A 14,389-nucleotide genomic window follows, 5' to 3' on the forward strand; every position below is an offset into this window, starting at 1 on the left:
TCCTAGAATAAAAAATAATAATAATATTACAATAAAAAAAATTGAAAACCCACCATTTTATTCAGTAAAAATTTCAGAGCAAAAAATTGAAAGCAAAAATAATTAGGCTCTGATACCAATTGAAGAAATGAAATTCTTAAAGTGAAAGTGATTGATCGCTTTTGCACCAATTATGTTACAAGAATTTCATACATAACAAATATATAATAAAGAGTTAAGCATGATTATACAATTTTCTTAAGGGAGAAAAACAAAATATCTTTGATGAACACTTCACATTTTTTTCTCTTGATCAACAGTAAAACACAGTATGAACTTACGAACTCTTTTCACAGCCAAGATACCACCAAGAAGACTTCTCTGCCATTCTCTTGGACAAAGAAGAATTTGTGGGAACTCTTGAAGAGAAGGGGGAAAACATAGATAGTTTTCTTCTGTAAAGATGGTGAGTGTTTTGAAAGAAATTGGTGAGAGGTTTCTTTCTTTATGTAAAAAAAAATACATAACCTAAACATTTGGGATCTCATCCTATAATATACTACGTGAGGGGAGTTGTAACTCCCCTCCCTCTTCACCACTCACCTACATTGCATGGGAGTTATTTTAATTAATAAATAAATAGTAAATATATATTAATTAAATCGAATTTAATTTGTTTATTTACTAGTTAAATATTAATTAATAAATCTAATTTAATCAATTAATTAATTAAATACCATATATTTAATTTAATATATATATAAAGCATATTCTAATATACATATTTTCTCATGACCTATAGATTTAATATGAATCCAATTCATATTAATTTAATATTTGAATCATATTCAAGTATTAATGCTCTCATATTATAAAGTTTAATTTTTGAACCTAATTCAAGGAAAAATTGACTTTATATTATAATGTATCTTATACATTATATTATTTTTCTTAATTAATTTGAACATTTTAAATTCTTTCAATACTAAATATTTTTGTTTAACCCGTTGTAAGCTAGCAGAGGGACCTAATGAACCTACAGTTATAAGCTCCAATGATCCAAGATTAATTAATTAAACTCTTTAATGAAATTAATCAACATTCATTAACAATGGGGCATACCACTAAAGACTCATAATTGCATTCTTATAGACTGTAATATATTTATGTGTCCATTGATTTAACCAATACATGTAACTCAATCCTTCATAGTTGTTTGTAATTATAGTTGGATCAAATTACCCTTTTACCTCTGTAATTACTTCTTACTCCTTAAGTATCATTGATCCTCCAATGAATAATCTATTTATGGTCCAACCATAAACAAAGTCCCTCTCAGGCCAGTGAGAGGGTGAGACCTCATTGTTCAAGTCTCGGAGTCAGCATCTAAGGGAACAACCTATCTAGTTACACTAAAGGCGAGAATGGGTAAATTTCATCTTATGTAGTTATGTTCCCAACTCCCCACTTGGTATCATCCCCAAAATGGTGGGCATATTGAGTTGACGATTAAGGTCACTCTCACCCATATAAATCAAAGGATGACTCTCAAAAGCGAGAGTTCATAACTCATTTAGGATTGAGAATGGAGTTACATGGACATCGTTTGAAATATTATTCTCTTCAGTTAATGGTCTTACAAAGAGAGATTATATATTTCATGGTATGATCTTATACAATCTCATTACATAGGATACCACACTTGTATATCTGCACATGAACGATTTGGATCAAATCATATGTAACACTTACAACTCTTGTAACAATTATAAAGTGGGTTGTATTCATAATGTTACCAAGATAAGGCACCAAACCTTATCCATATACTTTAGATCTTTTTAGGTTATTACTTGAATATGATTTACTTGTATGTCAATCACATACTGTTCAAGTTATATAAAATAACATTGGATCTTAGTTTATTGGATTTGAGTTATGTGCATAAATAAATAACACTTATTTATGAAAGAATAAATAAGACTTTTATTTAGATAAAATTTGTTTATAAAATTTACAGACTATAAGATTTAGGACATAAATCCCAACAAAGGTATCCAACATTATCCAACCTTATCCATATACTACAGACCATTTAGGTTAATACATAAACTATTGGAATTGTGCCTTAAATCTCATGGTTTGTAATATATAAACAAGATTCATTTATTTAATAAAATAGGAGTTGTTTTATTTGACATTTAGAATTGTATAATTCAATCCAAACAAAATCTAAGGTTATTTAATGTAACTTAAACATGTATATGGTTGACATACAAGTGGACCATGTTTAAGTAATAAACCTAAATGGTTTGTAGTATATGGATAAGGTTTGGTGCCTTATCCTAGTGACACTACGGATGCGACACACTTTGTAATTGTTAGAATGGTTGTAAAGTATTGCAAAATATTTGATCCTAATAGTTTATATGGAGACATATCAGTGGGGTATCCTATATAAATAGTTTGTATAAGACTGGATCGCGAAATGATTAGTATTTCTTTGCCATTATTTGAAAAGACTTACATTCCACTAGTAAGATCATAGGTAACTTGACATCAATCCTGAGTGAGTTGTGAACTCCTGCCTATGAGGGAAACCCTTTGATCTGTATAGGTGAGAGTGACTAGATTCACCGGCTCAATATGTCTATCATTTTGGAGATTTGTCTGGGTGAGGAGCTGGGAACACAACTACACAAGATGAAATTCACTCACTTCCGTATTAAGGAAAGTAGATGATTTGCTCTCTTAAGAACTGATTTTGGGTCTTGAACAATAAGGCGCCTCACCTTCTCACTGGTTAGAGAAGAGTCTAGTTTATAGTTGGACTATAACTAATTATTCATTAGATGGATTAGTGGTACTTAAGAAGTTAGATGTAACTATAGGGGTAAAATGATAATTTGACCCCGCTATAGTTACAGGCGATTCGTGAATGAAGTGACTGTCAGCTAATGAATGTTGATTAATTAATTAAAGAATTGAATTAATTAATGTCGTATTATTTGAGCTTTTATTGTGTAGGTCCATTAGGTCCCCTTACTAGCTCACTAAAGATAAAACAAGGAATAAATATTTTTGGAATAATTTGAATTGTTGAAATTATTTAAGGAAAATTTTGTATTAATGTGATTAATATAAAGATAATGTATATTGATACATTATGATACATATTTAATCATGAGTGTAATTTATAATTAATACTATGTACAAGGGAATTAATATAATGTATATTGATACATTATAGTTAATTATATGTTTTATAATTAATAAGAGAAATAAATATTTGAATGGTATTCAAATTGATATAATATATTTTGATACATTATAATATATAGTTTATTATAAATATGTTTTATAATTAATAAGAGAGATAAATATTTGAATGATATTCAAATTGATATAATATATTTTGATACATTATAATATATAGTTAATTATAAATATTATTTATAATTAATACTATAAATTAAATGAGAGTAATATATTTGAATTTTAATTATATGAATGTGATTCATATAAATACTATTGGTTAAAATTAATATGAATAAGATTCACATTAAAATTATATGTTATAAGAGAGATTTGCATTTTAATCTGATGAGATGCATATCATATGATTGATTAACTAAGATCCAGTTAATTAATCATATGGTTATGTATTATATTATTTATAATATGATATTGTTATTTTAAACTCCCCATTACAGAGGAGTTACTATTTTTCACGTGAGTATGAGTTCTGATAACTCCCCTCTCCCCTTTGCATATAATGCTTCTTCATAGACAGTGAGGATTGATGAGAATGTGAAAAGTCTCTCTGAAAAATTGAACTTTCTAAAAAAAAATATTATGCCATTTTACTTTCCCTCTTCCAAAACAAAAGATCCTACAATCCTTATTCCTTAACGGAGAATAGAAAGGAAGTATTCTTGGTGGCGTCCATTGTTCGTGATCAATGCTGTCATGGAAAGTTTTGTACGAGGGAGATCAAGTTCGAGATTGTTCGTGACTTGGAAAGGAAACGCCTAGAAGAGAGTCTTCAAGAGTAAGTTTTATACTAATCACTTCTCATTCTTAAAAATATACTTATATAGAATTGTTTATCTTGTACCTTTATATTTTTCTATGTCTTTTGTTGATTTTGAAGTTGAAGTCCAATACTATGTACAAGGGAATTTTGATACATTTTAGTTAATTATATGTTTTATAATTAATAAAAGAGATAAATATTTGAATGATATTCATGTATATTGATACATTATAATATATAGTTAATTATAAATTATGATTTATAATCAATACTATATAATAAATGAGAGTAATATATTTGAATAAGATTCAAATATTAATTATATGAATGTGATTCATATAAATACTATAGATTAAAAGTAATATAAATAAGATTCATATTAAAACTATAGGTTATAAGAGATATTTGCATTTTAATCTGATTAAAATACATATCATATAATTGATTAACTAGAATCAGTTAATTAATCTTATGGTTATATATTATATTATCTATAATATGATATTGTTATTTTAAACTCCCCTGGATTGTTTTTCACATGAGTGGGGAGTTATGATAACTCCCCTCCCCCCTATGCATATCAATGACCTTCTTCACAGACAGTGAGAATTGATGAGAATGTAAAAAATCTCCCTGAAAAATTGAACTCTCTAAAAAACATTCTTCCATTTTACGTTCTCTCTCCCAAAACAGAGGATCCCACGATCCTTATTCCTTGTCAGAGAATAGCAAGGAAGTCTTCTTAGTGGTGTTTATTGTTCGTGATCAGTGTTGTTCGTGGAAAGTTTTGTATGAGGGAGATCAAGTTTAAGGCTGTTCTTGACTTCGAGAGGAAATACCCAAAAGAGAGTTTTCAAGGTAAGTTTTATACTGACCACTTCTCATTCTTAAAAGCATGTTTAGATAGAATTGTTTACCATGTATGATGTTCTTTTATCTTGTATGTTTATGCTTTTCTCTGTATTTTGTTGATTTCGAAGTTGAAATCCAATTGCATGGCGTTCACACGCTTCCACGAGGAATTCGATTCCTTCATAAACATGATCTACTTGTATGTCAACTAATACATGTCAAGTTATATAAAATAACTTTGGATCTTAGTTTATTGGATTGGATTAATGCAAACTAAATTTCGAATAAAATAACATCTTATTTTATTAAATAAATAATTTGTGTATGATGAATTTACAAACTACAAAACCCGCGAGACTTAGGGCACCAACCTTAACAAGGTTTAGGAATGATATCAAAGTCCCACATTAGCTACATAAGAGGATAATTATGGGTGTATAATATAGGGCAACTATCTCCAGTGGGAGGTATTTTGGGTGAAACTCAAAGTAAAACCATAAGGGTCTATACCCACATTGGAGAATATCATACTATCATAGCTATATGCTTAAAGCTTTTCTATTAATCTTAAATTATTATTTAAGACAACTAATAAACACTATGAACTAATAATTTCAATTTTGTATTTAAAAACACTTTGCCATCGATAAACGTTGGTGGTTTGGGCGTTGAAGGTGGCCGTTGGAGCATGTGGCTGGTGTGAGGTGGCACGAGTCTCTGATGGTAGTTGTTGCTGGAATTAGGCGTTAAAAGAGGTCGTGGGAGTTTATCGTTAGAGGTGGTTGCGTGAAGTTGGTCACAAAAGTGATTGTTGGAGCATGTTGCTAATGATGATTGTCGCTAGAGTTGATCGCTGACAGGTGGATTGATTGAAAACATTAAAGTGAAAAAGAATGAAGAAAAGTGGAGTTCTTCGCCAACAGTACAAACTCTAATAGAGAACATTGTTGAAATTGGTATGAGTTATTCAACAACTTGTATTGTTGGTGGGCCAAACACTTAGGTTCCGTTTGGGATTGCATTTGCAATCATAAAAAATGATTATAGAAAAATCTTAACTGCCTATCTTATTTGGTAAAATGAATTATTTATTAATGTACCAAAATCACCTTCTAATTTTAGATTTAGCTTCCCTAAAAATTTGCTAACTTTTTAATAATTTAACTAAATATATTATAATAATATCATTTTATATTAATGTATTTGTTATATATATTTTTAAATGTTAATTAATTAATTTTTATAAGAATTGTTTTTTTAATCATTTCCCCAAAAAGATACATTTTTAAATTTTTTATCAGGTTATTTAGATTAAATAAAATTAGTTGAAATTTAAATCATAGACAATTTAAAATAAATTATCAATTAATTATCTATACAAAAATAATTGAAATAATAACTCTAGTTTGATTCATATAACTAAATTACATAAATTTAGTATTAGTTTACCGAACATCATAGCTAGTTTTTTTTTTTAAATTTAATTTAAAATTTACCAAACACTATTTTACTTCATTTCATAGCTGATTCTTCTAAAAACATAGCTACCACCAATTATTTTAAACACTACAGCAATCCCAAATGGAACCTTAGTTGGTTTAATAACTCAATTCAACTCACCTCAAAACACCCCCTAATTGACACACACTCCTGAAGTAGGGGTGTTAAAAAACCCAATGATTCACCAACTTAACTTACTCCGTACGATTTGAGTAGGGTTATCAATACATTTTGGTTGGTTTAGGTTCAAATAAATTAAAACTTTATGGGTTGGGTTGGTTAATGAGTTCACAAAAAATAACCCGAGTCAACCCGAGCCAACCGAACTAACCCCAAATTAATGATTAATATTAAAAGTATGTTTTTTTTTTTCTTTCTTTTCAATACAATTACATATACATAGATTTATTTCAATTTTACTTAATTTCATGATTTCTTTATAGATTATTTATCACCTACCAATTATTTAAAATATTTTTTTAACACTATGGAAACAAGTTTTTTCATAATATAATTAAAATTGATTTGCTATTCTTATTTCAATGTGTGAAAATAATTAAACAAATTTTTTTACATGTAATATGTTACTTATTTTTAAAACAAAAATTTAAATAATGACCCAAGTAACCCGAACCAAAGTATTTCATAAGAATTATTTGGGTTGGATCAAGTTCATTATTTAATAAGAATTGTTCGGGTAACAAAAAGTATTTAGTCGAAGTGTGGATTTGTTTTTTGTTTCACCCCAAAAGACCTCATATCAATGGAGATAGTCATTCTCACTTATATACCCACGATCCTCCTCTTATCTAACCAATGTGGGACTTTAGTCGCATTCCCAACACTATTTTTGTAAACGATCGTTTGGACTTGTTTTCACAATCTCAATTTTTTTTAATTCCCACATACTATTCTCAGACATTGTTTTCTCATGCACAACCAAACATAGTCATCATTGATTCCTAATTTTATTTTTAGACATCTTTATTTCTTGGATATTGAGAAAACCTCAAACCAAATGACCCCTAATAATACAATCTTGAGACACACGAACAACACATGGGATAATGAGTGAGTAACGCATGACCAATGACACTAATAAGAATAGGCATCTACCTTACACTAATTTATAATAAATTTATTTTTTTAAAAAAAACAAACAGATGCAAAAACACACGAGAAAAGGGCCGTGAATTATAAAAGGAAAGAAGGAATTAAAATCCGTTTTCTTCTTCATTCTAAAACCTAGCTCCTTCCCTTTCTTCATATTTCTCGTTCCCATTCGTTCTCTTTTTTCATCTATTGCCATTCTAAACCTAGCCGCCTCTGTATTCTCTTCCTCTGATCTTCATTTACCATTCCTGAACCGTACCGAACGGAGGCGCATCTCAGTTCGGATCGGTTTGGGCACCAGAGTTTTGCCATCTTCAACCTTTTTCTCAACTCTCTATGGACAAGAAGGAGAAGAAGATGAAGAACAAAGCTCTTGTGGAAGCCCTAGCTTTGGAGGACGCTTTTGAGCAGAATATTGATGGTTTGGATCTTTCGGATAAGAAGAAGAAGAAGAGTAAGTCTAATAAAGAAAGCAAGAAGCGGAAAGCTGTAGAAGTGGCTGACGACGGGGATAGGAGTGAGACGAGCTCGGAGTTGGGCGAGCCTGTGAATTCAAGGTTGAAAACCGGAAAGAAGGAGAAGAGCTCGAAGAAAGTGAAAGTGGTTGAGTCTGAAGAAGATGACGTGGAGAAGGAGCCTGAAGAAGATCCGAATGCTGTTACTAGGTTTCGGATTTCCGAACCGTTGAGGGCTAGGCTGAAGGAGAAGGGTATTAGCTCCTTGTTTCCGATTCAGGCTATGACGTTTGACACCGTGTACGACGGGTCTGATTTGGTTGGTCGAGCCAGAACTGGACAGGTATAATTTTTCTGGTTTATTTTTTATTGTTAATTAAATGTTAGGCTTTTCTCTTCAATATGAAACATACAATATGTGTTACTTTGGATCAGACCAGCCGCTGAAACAGCTATAGAATCGAACGATGTGGGTGTCTGTGGGAAACTTGATTTGAAGCTTTCTTTTTTATGAGAAAATTCCTCCCGTGTTCTCTCTTGTAATTCTTTTTTCCACTTGAAGGGTAAATCTTGCATGTTATAGACTTATTGCCCATGCAACATTATTAGAATGTTTATTCTAAAAAGTCTATATGAGCTTTTTACAAGGATATTGTTCTCAACGAGCGTCAAAAGGGCTCTACTTTTGTAAGTTAGATTAGATATAGTATGAATGTTACTTTGCACGGTTAACTTTTTCTTGTAAAAAATTATGTTATGTAAAATCTTCATGTCTTTTTTTGCAGGGTAAAACGCTAGCGTTTGTCTTGCCCATCTTGGAATCTTTGATAAATGGACCTTCTAAGTCATCACGATTGACCGGATATGGAAGGTCCCCTAGTGTTATAGTACTTTTACCAACTAGGGAATTGGCTGACCAGGTATGTTTTGAAGATTTCTAAATTTACATTTGTTAATCTAATTATAGCATTTTGATAATTTGTTTTGATTAGGTATACGAGGACTTCAAATTTTATGGACATGCATTAGGCTTGGAGTCTTGCTGTTTGTGTGGAGGATTGCAATATGGCCCCCAAGAACTTAAATTAAAAAGGGGGGTTGACATAGTTGTTGGAACACCTGGACGTGTAAAGGTGCAAATTTACAGCAAATAATGGAAAGCTTTGTTACATGATGGAAACACTTTAGTATTTGTTTACTGACTGGTGCCTTTTTTAATTTCGTGTAGGATCACATTAACAGAAATAATATAGATTTGCGGTCTCTAAAGTTTAGGGTTCTTGACGAAGCTGATGAAATGTTGAGGATGGGTTTTGTTGATGATGTTGAATTTATTCTTGGTATAGTATTTGGAATCTTAATTATTTGTTCCACTGCGAGAGTGGAATCTATTTGCCTTCATTTCTTGATATAGTGCCATTCGTTTCTTACCTTACGTTGGCAAAACTTTTTTTGGTGGTTTCTTAGGCAAGGTGGCTGATGTAAACAAAGTTCAAACACTTCTTTTCAGTGCCACTTTACCAGACTGGGTGAAAGATGTGAGTATTCCAAACATGATATACAGTTATTAAGCTTCTTAAATTTAAACGTGGATTATAAGTTGGCTGATAAATTGAATGAAAATGTATTTTTTCTTCTGCACTGTTATTGATAAATTGTTTTGCAATTTTTAGATTGCTTCTAGGTTCCTTAAAGCAAACAAGAAAACTGCAGATCTTGTTGGTAATGAGAAAATGAAGGCCAGTAAGGATGTTAGGCATATTGTTATTCCCTGCTCTGATTCAGAGAGGTCTCGACTTATTCCAGATATCATTCGATGCTATAGCAGGTTTGTGGTTTGAATGGAAAGAAGTTGGTTACTGTTATTATTATTATTTCTTCATCATTGTTAAGTCATTGAATTTCTCTCTTTGTTATTGCTGTACAATGATCAGTGGGGGCCGAACTATTATATTTACGGAGACTAAGGAATCTGCATCAGAGCTTGCTGGGCTTCTTCCAGGTGCACGAGCATTACATGGAGATATACAGCAGTCTCAACGTTCGGTAATTTTCTAATTATCTTCTGATTTGGTTTTTCCAGGATTGATTGCGCAGCTATTTTTTGTTTAGCTTTGTCTTATTTCTGTTTGATTTTTTTTGTACTAGAATGATCCTTTAGTCTGTCTAATTTATAAACGAACCATTCATTGAGTGGGGTGGTTATTAGAAAATTCACCATAGGACCCATGTGCAAGTTTACCTATGTAACTTGTAATATCTGAAAGTTCATTTTATTTCCTAGATTATTGGAGCCTGCATATGTATACATTTTTTTTTCTTTCTATTGGATGTACTTAGCTGTTTAGCGGTCTTTATAGTGACCTACTTGTTGCAGGTTACCCTTTCTGGGTTCAGGTCAGGCAAGTTTCTGATATTAGTAGCCACCAATGTGGCAGCACGTGGTTTGGATATCAATGACGTTCAGTTAATTATACAGGTTTATGATTGACCCTGATATGTAACGTGACATTTATATTTTGTTTTCTGAAGTGTTTTCTTTTTGTTTAATGTTATATTTATGATATTTATGAATCTGCCAGTGTGAAGCTCCGAAGGATATAGAAGCTTATATTCATCGGTCTGGAAGAACAGGAAGAGCTGGTATTTCTGAGTTTGGCAACTTCCCCATTGTACTTGCATATAAACTTTGAACTTTCTAAAAAGACTACTGTATTTTTAGGCAATTCTGGAGTTGCTGTGACATTATATGATCCAAGAAAGTCGGGAAGAATTGGCAGGATTGAAAGAGAGTCTGGTGTGAAGTTTGAGCACTTGTCTGCTCCCCAGCCTATTGATATAGCCAGATCTGCTGGAGCAAGTGCTGCAGAATCAGTAACTCAAGTCTCTGACAGGTATGTTCATTTAATGTGTTACTTAAGTAGTTATTTTTCTTCTTGGCATGCTTGAATCTTATTTGCAATGGAACAGTGTTATCCCGCCTTTCAAGTCTGCTGCGGAGGAGATGGTGAACAGCTCTAGTTTGTCTGCTGTGGAGCTGCTTGCCAAGGCCCTTGCAAAGCTCTCTGTGAGTTGTTTTTTTATTTCTATTTTTCTTAACTATGTAATCTTAAGCTTTTGGTCGTTGGCTTTTCTTTTTTACTGTCAATTTCCTTACTTCATTTTGGTTGATTGTTTTTATGCAGGGTTATACAGAGATAAAGAGTAGATCGCTTCTGACATCAATGGAAAATCATGTCACTTTAATACTAGATGCCGGAAAGCCCATCTTTTCCCCATCGTGAGAAATCTTGAGCCTTTGCTTTATTAATTTGCTTGATGCTTTTCCCACATGTCCTACACTTGCTATTAAATTGGAAGTTGTGTTGATCACTTAATGATGTCACTTGCTTGCTTTTCTTTTTGATTGCCCTGTAGGTTTTGATTTTAGGAAAACAAATATTTTTATTGTTAATGTAACCTTAAGTGATTTGATGTGTTGAAATTTCTGAGTGGATGTAATAGGGTTTTAAAATTATTGCATTCTGTTGTGTTCATTTAAATTTTATGTGGGTCGATGCAGTTGTTTGAATGTAATATTTTTTGTCTTGCATGTGAAATAGCTTTTGATTCCTGCCTCTCCTCTCCCTTTCTCACACATTGCGACGAGTGACATACCATAAAATCTGATGAACTTTGCTTCTTAAATTGTCCAGATTTGCTTACAGTGTCTTGAGGAGGTTCTTGCCAGAGGAAAAGGTTGAGTCAGTGAAGGGTATGACACTGACGGCTGATGGATACAGTGCTGTATTCGATGTACAAACTGAAGATTTGGATGCATTTCTTACTGGTAAATCTTTGAATAACTTTTTTCCAAATTGAAATTTTCATTTTCCTTTTGGATTATCCCCTTCTCCCTTTCATTTCATAATTTGTTTTATTGATATATTAGGTCAAAATACCATTTTGGTTCTCATACCTTGAAGTTTGTTCAATTCTAGTTTCTATATTTTCAATTGTCCAATTTTAGTCTCAGTCCTGTCAACAGATCTTAAATTTAGTCCCGCAACTTAAATTTTACTGAAACTGATTATTTTATAATAATAATTTTCATGCAAGAAAACACAATATTTGAAGATGTTTTCAATTTTGTAGTGAAAATGCTATTAAATAGCAAAAAGTTTTTAAAAAATCAACAATAATCTCAAATTTGTACTACACTATTTTCGAAGTATAGGGACCAAAATTGTATTTTAACCTTTTTATCCTTTTCTAATAGAGTTGTGGATGGTACTGTTTATTAATGAACCCCATTTGGCACGCAAGCCATTAGAAGCTGTTCCTTGAATTATAATTTAGATTCTTCGGCAAGTCAGATCCTTAACGCTAACTTTTTTCTCTTTTATTCCTCTATTTGCAGGTCAGGAAAATGCAGCTAATGTGAGAATTGAGGTCTTGAAATCACTGCCAAAATTGCAAGACAGAGAGCAATCAAGAGGTGGAAGATTTGGGGGCAGTGGTCGTGGGGGCTTTGGCGATCGCAGAAATGGTGGTGGTAGGTTTTCAGGAGGAAGAGGCGGCGGCCGTGGAGGATTTTCCGACAGAAGAAACAACAGGTTTTCGGGTGGAAGAGGTAGAAGTTGGTAAGGTAATGAGGTGTGTGTTATTAGTGTTCCTAATAAGCCAGCTACAGCCTGAATTGGGAGCACTGGAAATTTTGTAGAAAGATGAGTCTCTTTACAAGATGAGATTATAGTGCTGTCGCATGAGGCCAATCTCGGCGATTATAATTGGTAATTAGTTCATTCGAATATTTCCTGTTTATTCCTAATGGGGGTTTTTCGGATGTGCCCCTATTTGGTAATTACATTTTGCGAGAGGAATTTCTATTTATTTGATTAATTTAATTGAGCTCCAAAGAAATACAGTACTGCTTTTGTGTACCACATTAATTTATAATTTATTGACTGTATGCTTTTGAAAGATGAACATTATCGAAATCTAGGGTATGATATTATATCTTCTGGAGTTCTTTCGTCTCCACTAGCCTGGGATGAACTATTCTTGCTTGACCCAAATCGTATTTTCACTTTGGTTATTTGGTCCAATTTTTCATTTTGAAAGAATTAGCACCATTTAACAATTCATATTAGTGGATGGTGTAACATTTTCAATTGTGTCTAGTCTAGTGTGATGTGCCACATGGGCATTTCAGTTTGTTTATACCCCCGTTCTCAATTTTTCCAGAAAACAGAACCTCGTGTTACAAGATTTTGGTGCAAACATTTTAAATTTATGTCGATAATAACGAATGGTTATGTATACACATCAGTTTCAACTTCGAAACAAATTTATTTTTTTGAAGTATGTTTGGGATCACTTTGATGTCATTGTATGGTAACAATAGTGAATTGCTATATAATGGTTGATCGAAAAATACTCTCATCATTTTTAGAGTAGGTTTTAATCATACATCTAGACTCTCAAATGTTTTATTTGTATCAATGAGCTTTGAAGTTTGTTTGAAAGATAAATAAAGAATGAAAATTGAAGAGGTGTTTGGTAAAAAGTTATATTAAGGTAGTTCCTATTGTCGATATAATTGAAATCATCAAACTAAGTATAGTTCAATTGGAATAATACATGTATTGTCGACTTCGATGTTGGAGATTTGATTTCTCAATCAACATATTGTTTTAATAAAAAGATATGGTTGAAATCATTTGCATAATTAATTTTTATACAAATTGTCTTTAATTTAAATAGATTGTTAATTATCTTATAAATGACTTGTCCAAATTTAAATTAATGTCTCAATCACTTTCAAATTTCACATAAACGATTCAATTTTTATCTTTTTTGGATGGAAAACTCTCTTACCTTATTAGAATAAATTTGAAAGATCTAGGGTAAAAATAAAACCTTTGCAAATCTAAGGGCACAATCGAAACTTATTTTATAGTTTAGGAGTATTTTGTATAACTTAAATATAATAAGATAATTAATTTAGAGATATATTTTAAAACTTTGATGGATGCTGCATATCATCAAGGGGTGGTGGCGCAGTTGGCTAGCGCGTAGGTCTCATAGCTTAGAATTATCCTGAGATCGAGAGTTCGAGCCTCTCTCACCCCATATTATTTTTTATCTATTCTTATGAAATAAAATGAGATATATATTGATGGTTGGATATCTATATATTAATTTATCAAGACTTCAGATGTCAAGATTAGCACCTTCGGCACCTTTAATATCACTTTTGAAGGATTCAAAAATTAAAAAAACCTTAACCGTAAGATTTAAACTTAAATTAATTAAACATTAGCCAAAATTCCACTTATAATTATTTTTTGTGGGATTTTTGAAATTAGAAAAATAAGAAAAACTATTTATAGAAAATAATAAAATTTTAATATTATTTGATAGAGACTGATAGAAGCTATTAATGATGGAAGCAGATAGAAGTTTATAGACGCTG

At 31.6% G+C, this 14,389-nt stretch overlaps 1 protein-coding gene and 1 non-coding gene across 2 annotated transcripts; both read left to right on the forward strand.

Moving 5' to 3' along the window:
• The first annotated feature begins 7,560 nt into the window (after positions 1-7,560).
• PRH75 (DEAD box RNA helicase (PRH75)) lies at positions 7,561-12,894 on the forward strand. Its single transcript, XM_039020542.2, has 14 exons — positions 7,561-8,275; positions 8,718-8,852; positions 8,925-9,065; positions 9,161-9,272; positions 9,400-9,470; positions 9,606-9,760; positions 9,867-9,978; positions 10,310-10,411; positions 10,515-10,575; positions 10,655-10,826; positions 10,903-10,999; positions 11,118-11,212; positions 11,628-11,761; positions 12,332-12,894. Exons 1-14 carry the CDS (start codon positions 7,814-7,816, stop codon positions 12,556-12,558), a joined length of 2,076 nt encoding a protein of 691 aa, XP_038876470.1. The 5' UTR covers positions 7,561-7,813; the 3' UTR covers positions 12,559-12,894.
• Positions 12,895-13,962: 1,068 nt separating this feature from the next.
• TRNAM-CAU (transfer RNA methionine (anticodon CAU)) lies at positions 13,963-14,046 on the forward strand. Its single transcript is given in 2 exon segments — positions 13,963-14,000; positions 14,011-14,046. It is a non-coding gene; the product is annotated as a tRNA-Met (tRNA).
• The last annotated feature ends 343 nt before the right edge of the window (positions 14,047-14,389 follow it).

The sequence above is a fragment of the Benincasa hispida genome, chromosome 12, assembly GCF_027475165.1.
Source record: "Benincasa hispida cultivar pf3 chromosome 12, pf3_genome.v1.1, whole genome shotgun sequence".
In the NCBI taxonomy this organism is placed as follows: domain Eukaryota; kingdom Viridiplantae; phylum Streptophyta; class Magnoliopsida; order Cucurbitales; family Cucurbitaceae; genus Benincasa; species Benincasa hispida.

What these genes read in the sequence shown, in the direction of transcription:
- PRH75 (XM_039020542.2), top strand. Translation starts at nt 7,814, where the DNA reads ATGGACAAGAAGGAGAAGAAGATGAAGAACAAAGCTCTTGTGGAAGCC. An exon ending in CTAGGGAATTGGCTGACCAG is followed by an intron (nt 8,853 to 8,924) that starts GTATGTTTTGAA and finishes TGTTTTGATTAG; the next exon opens with GTATACGAGGACTTCAAATT. An exon ending in ATCATTCGATGCTATAGCAG is followed by an intron (nt 9,761 to 9,866) that starts GTTTGTGGTTTG and finishes TACAATGATCAG; the next exon opens with TGGGGGCCGAACTATTATAT.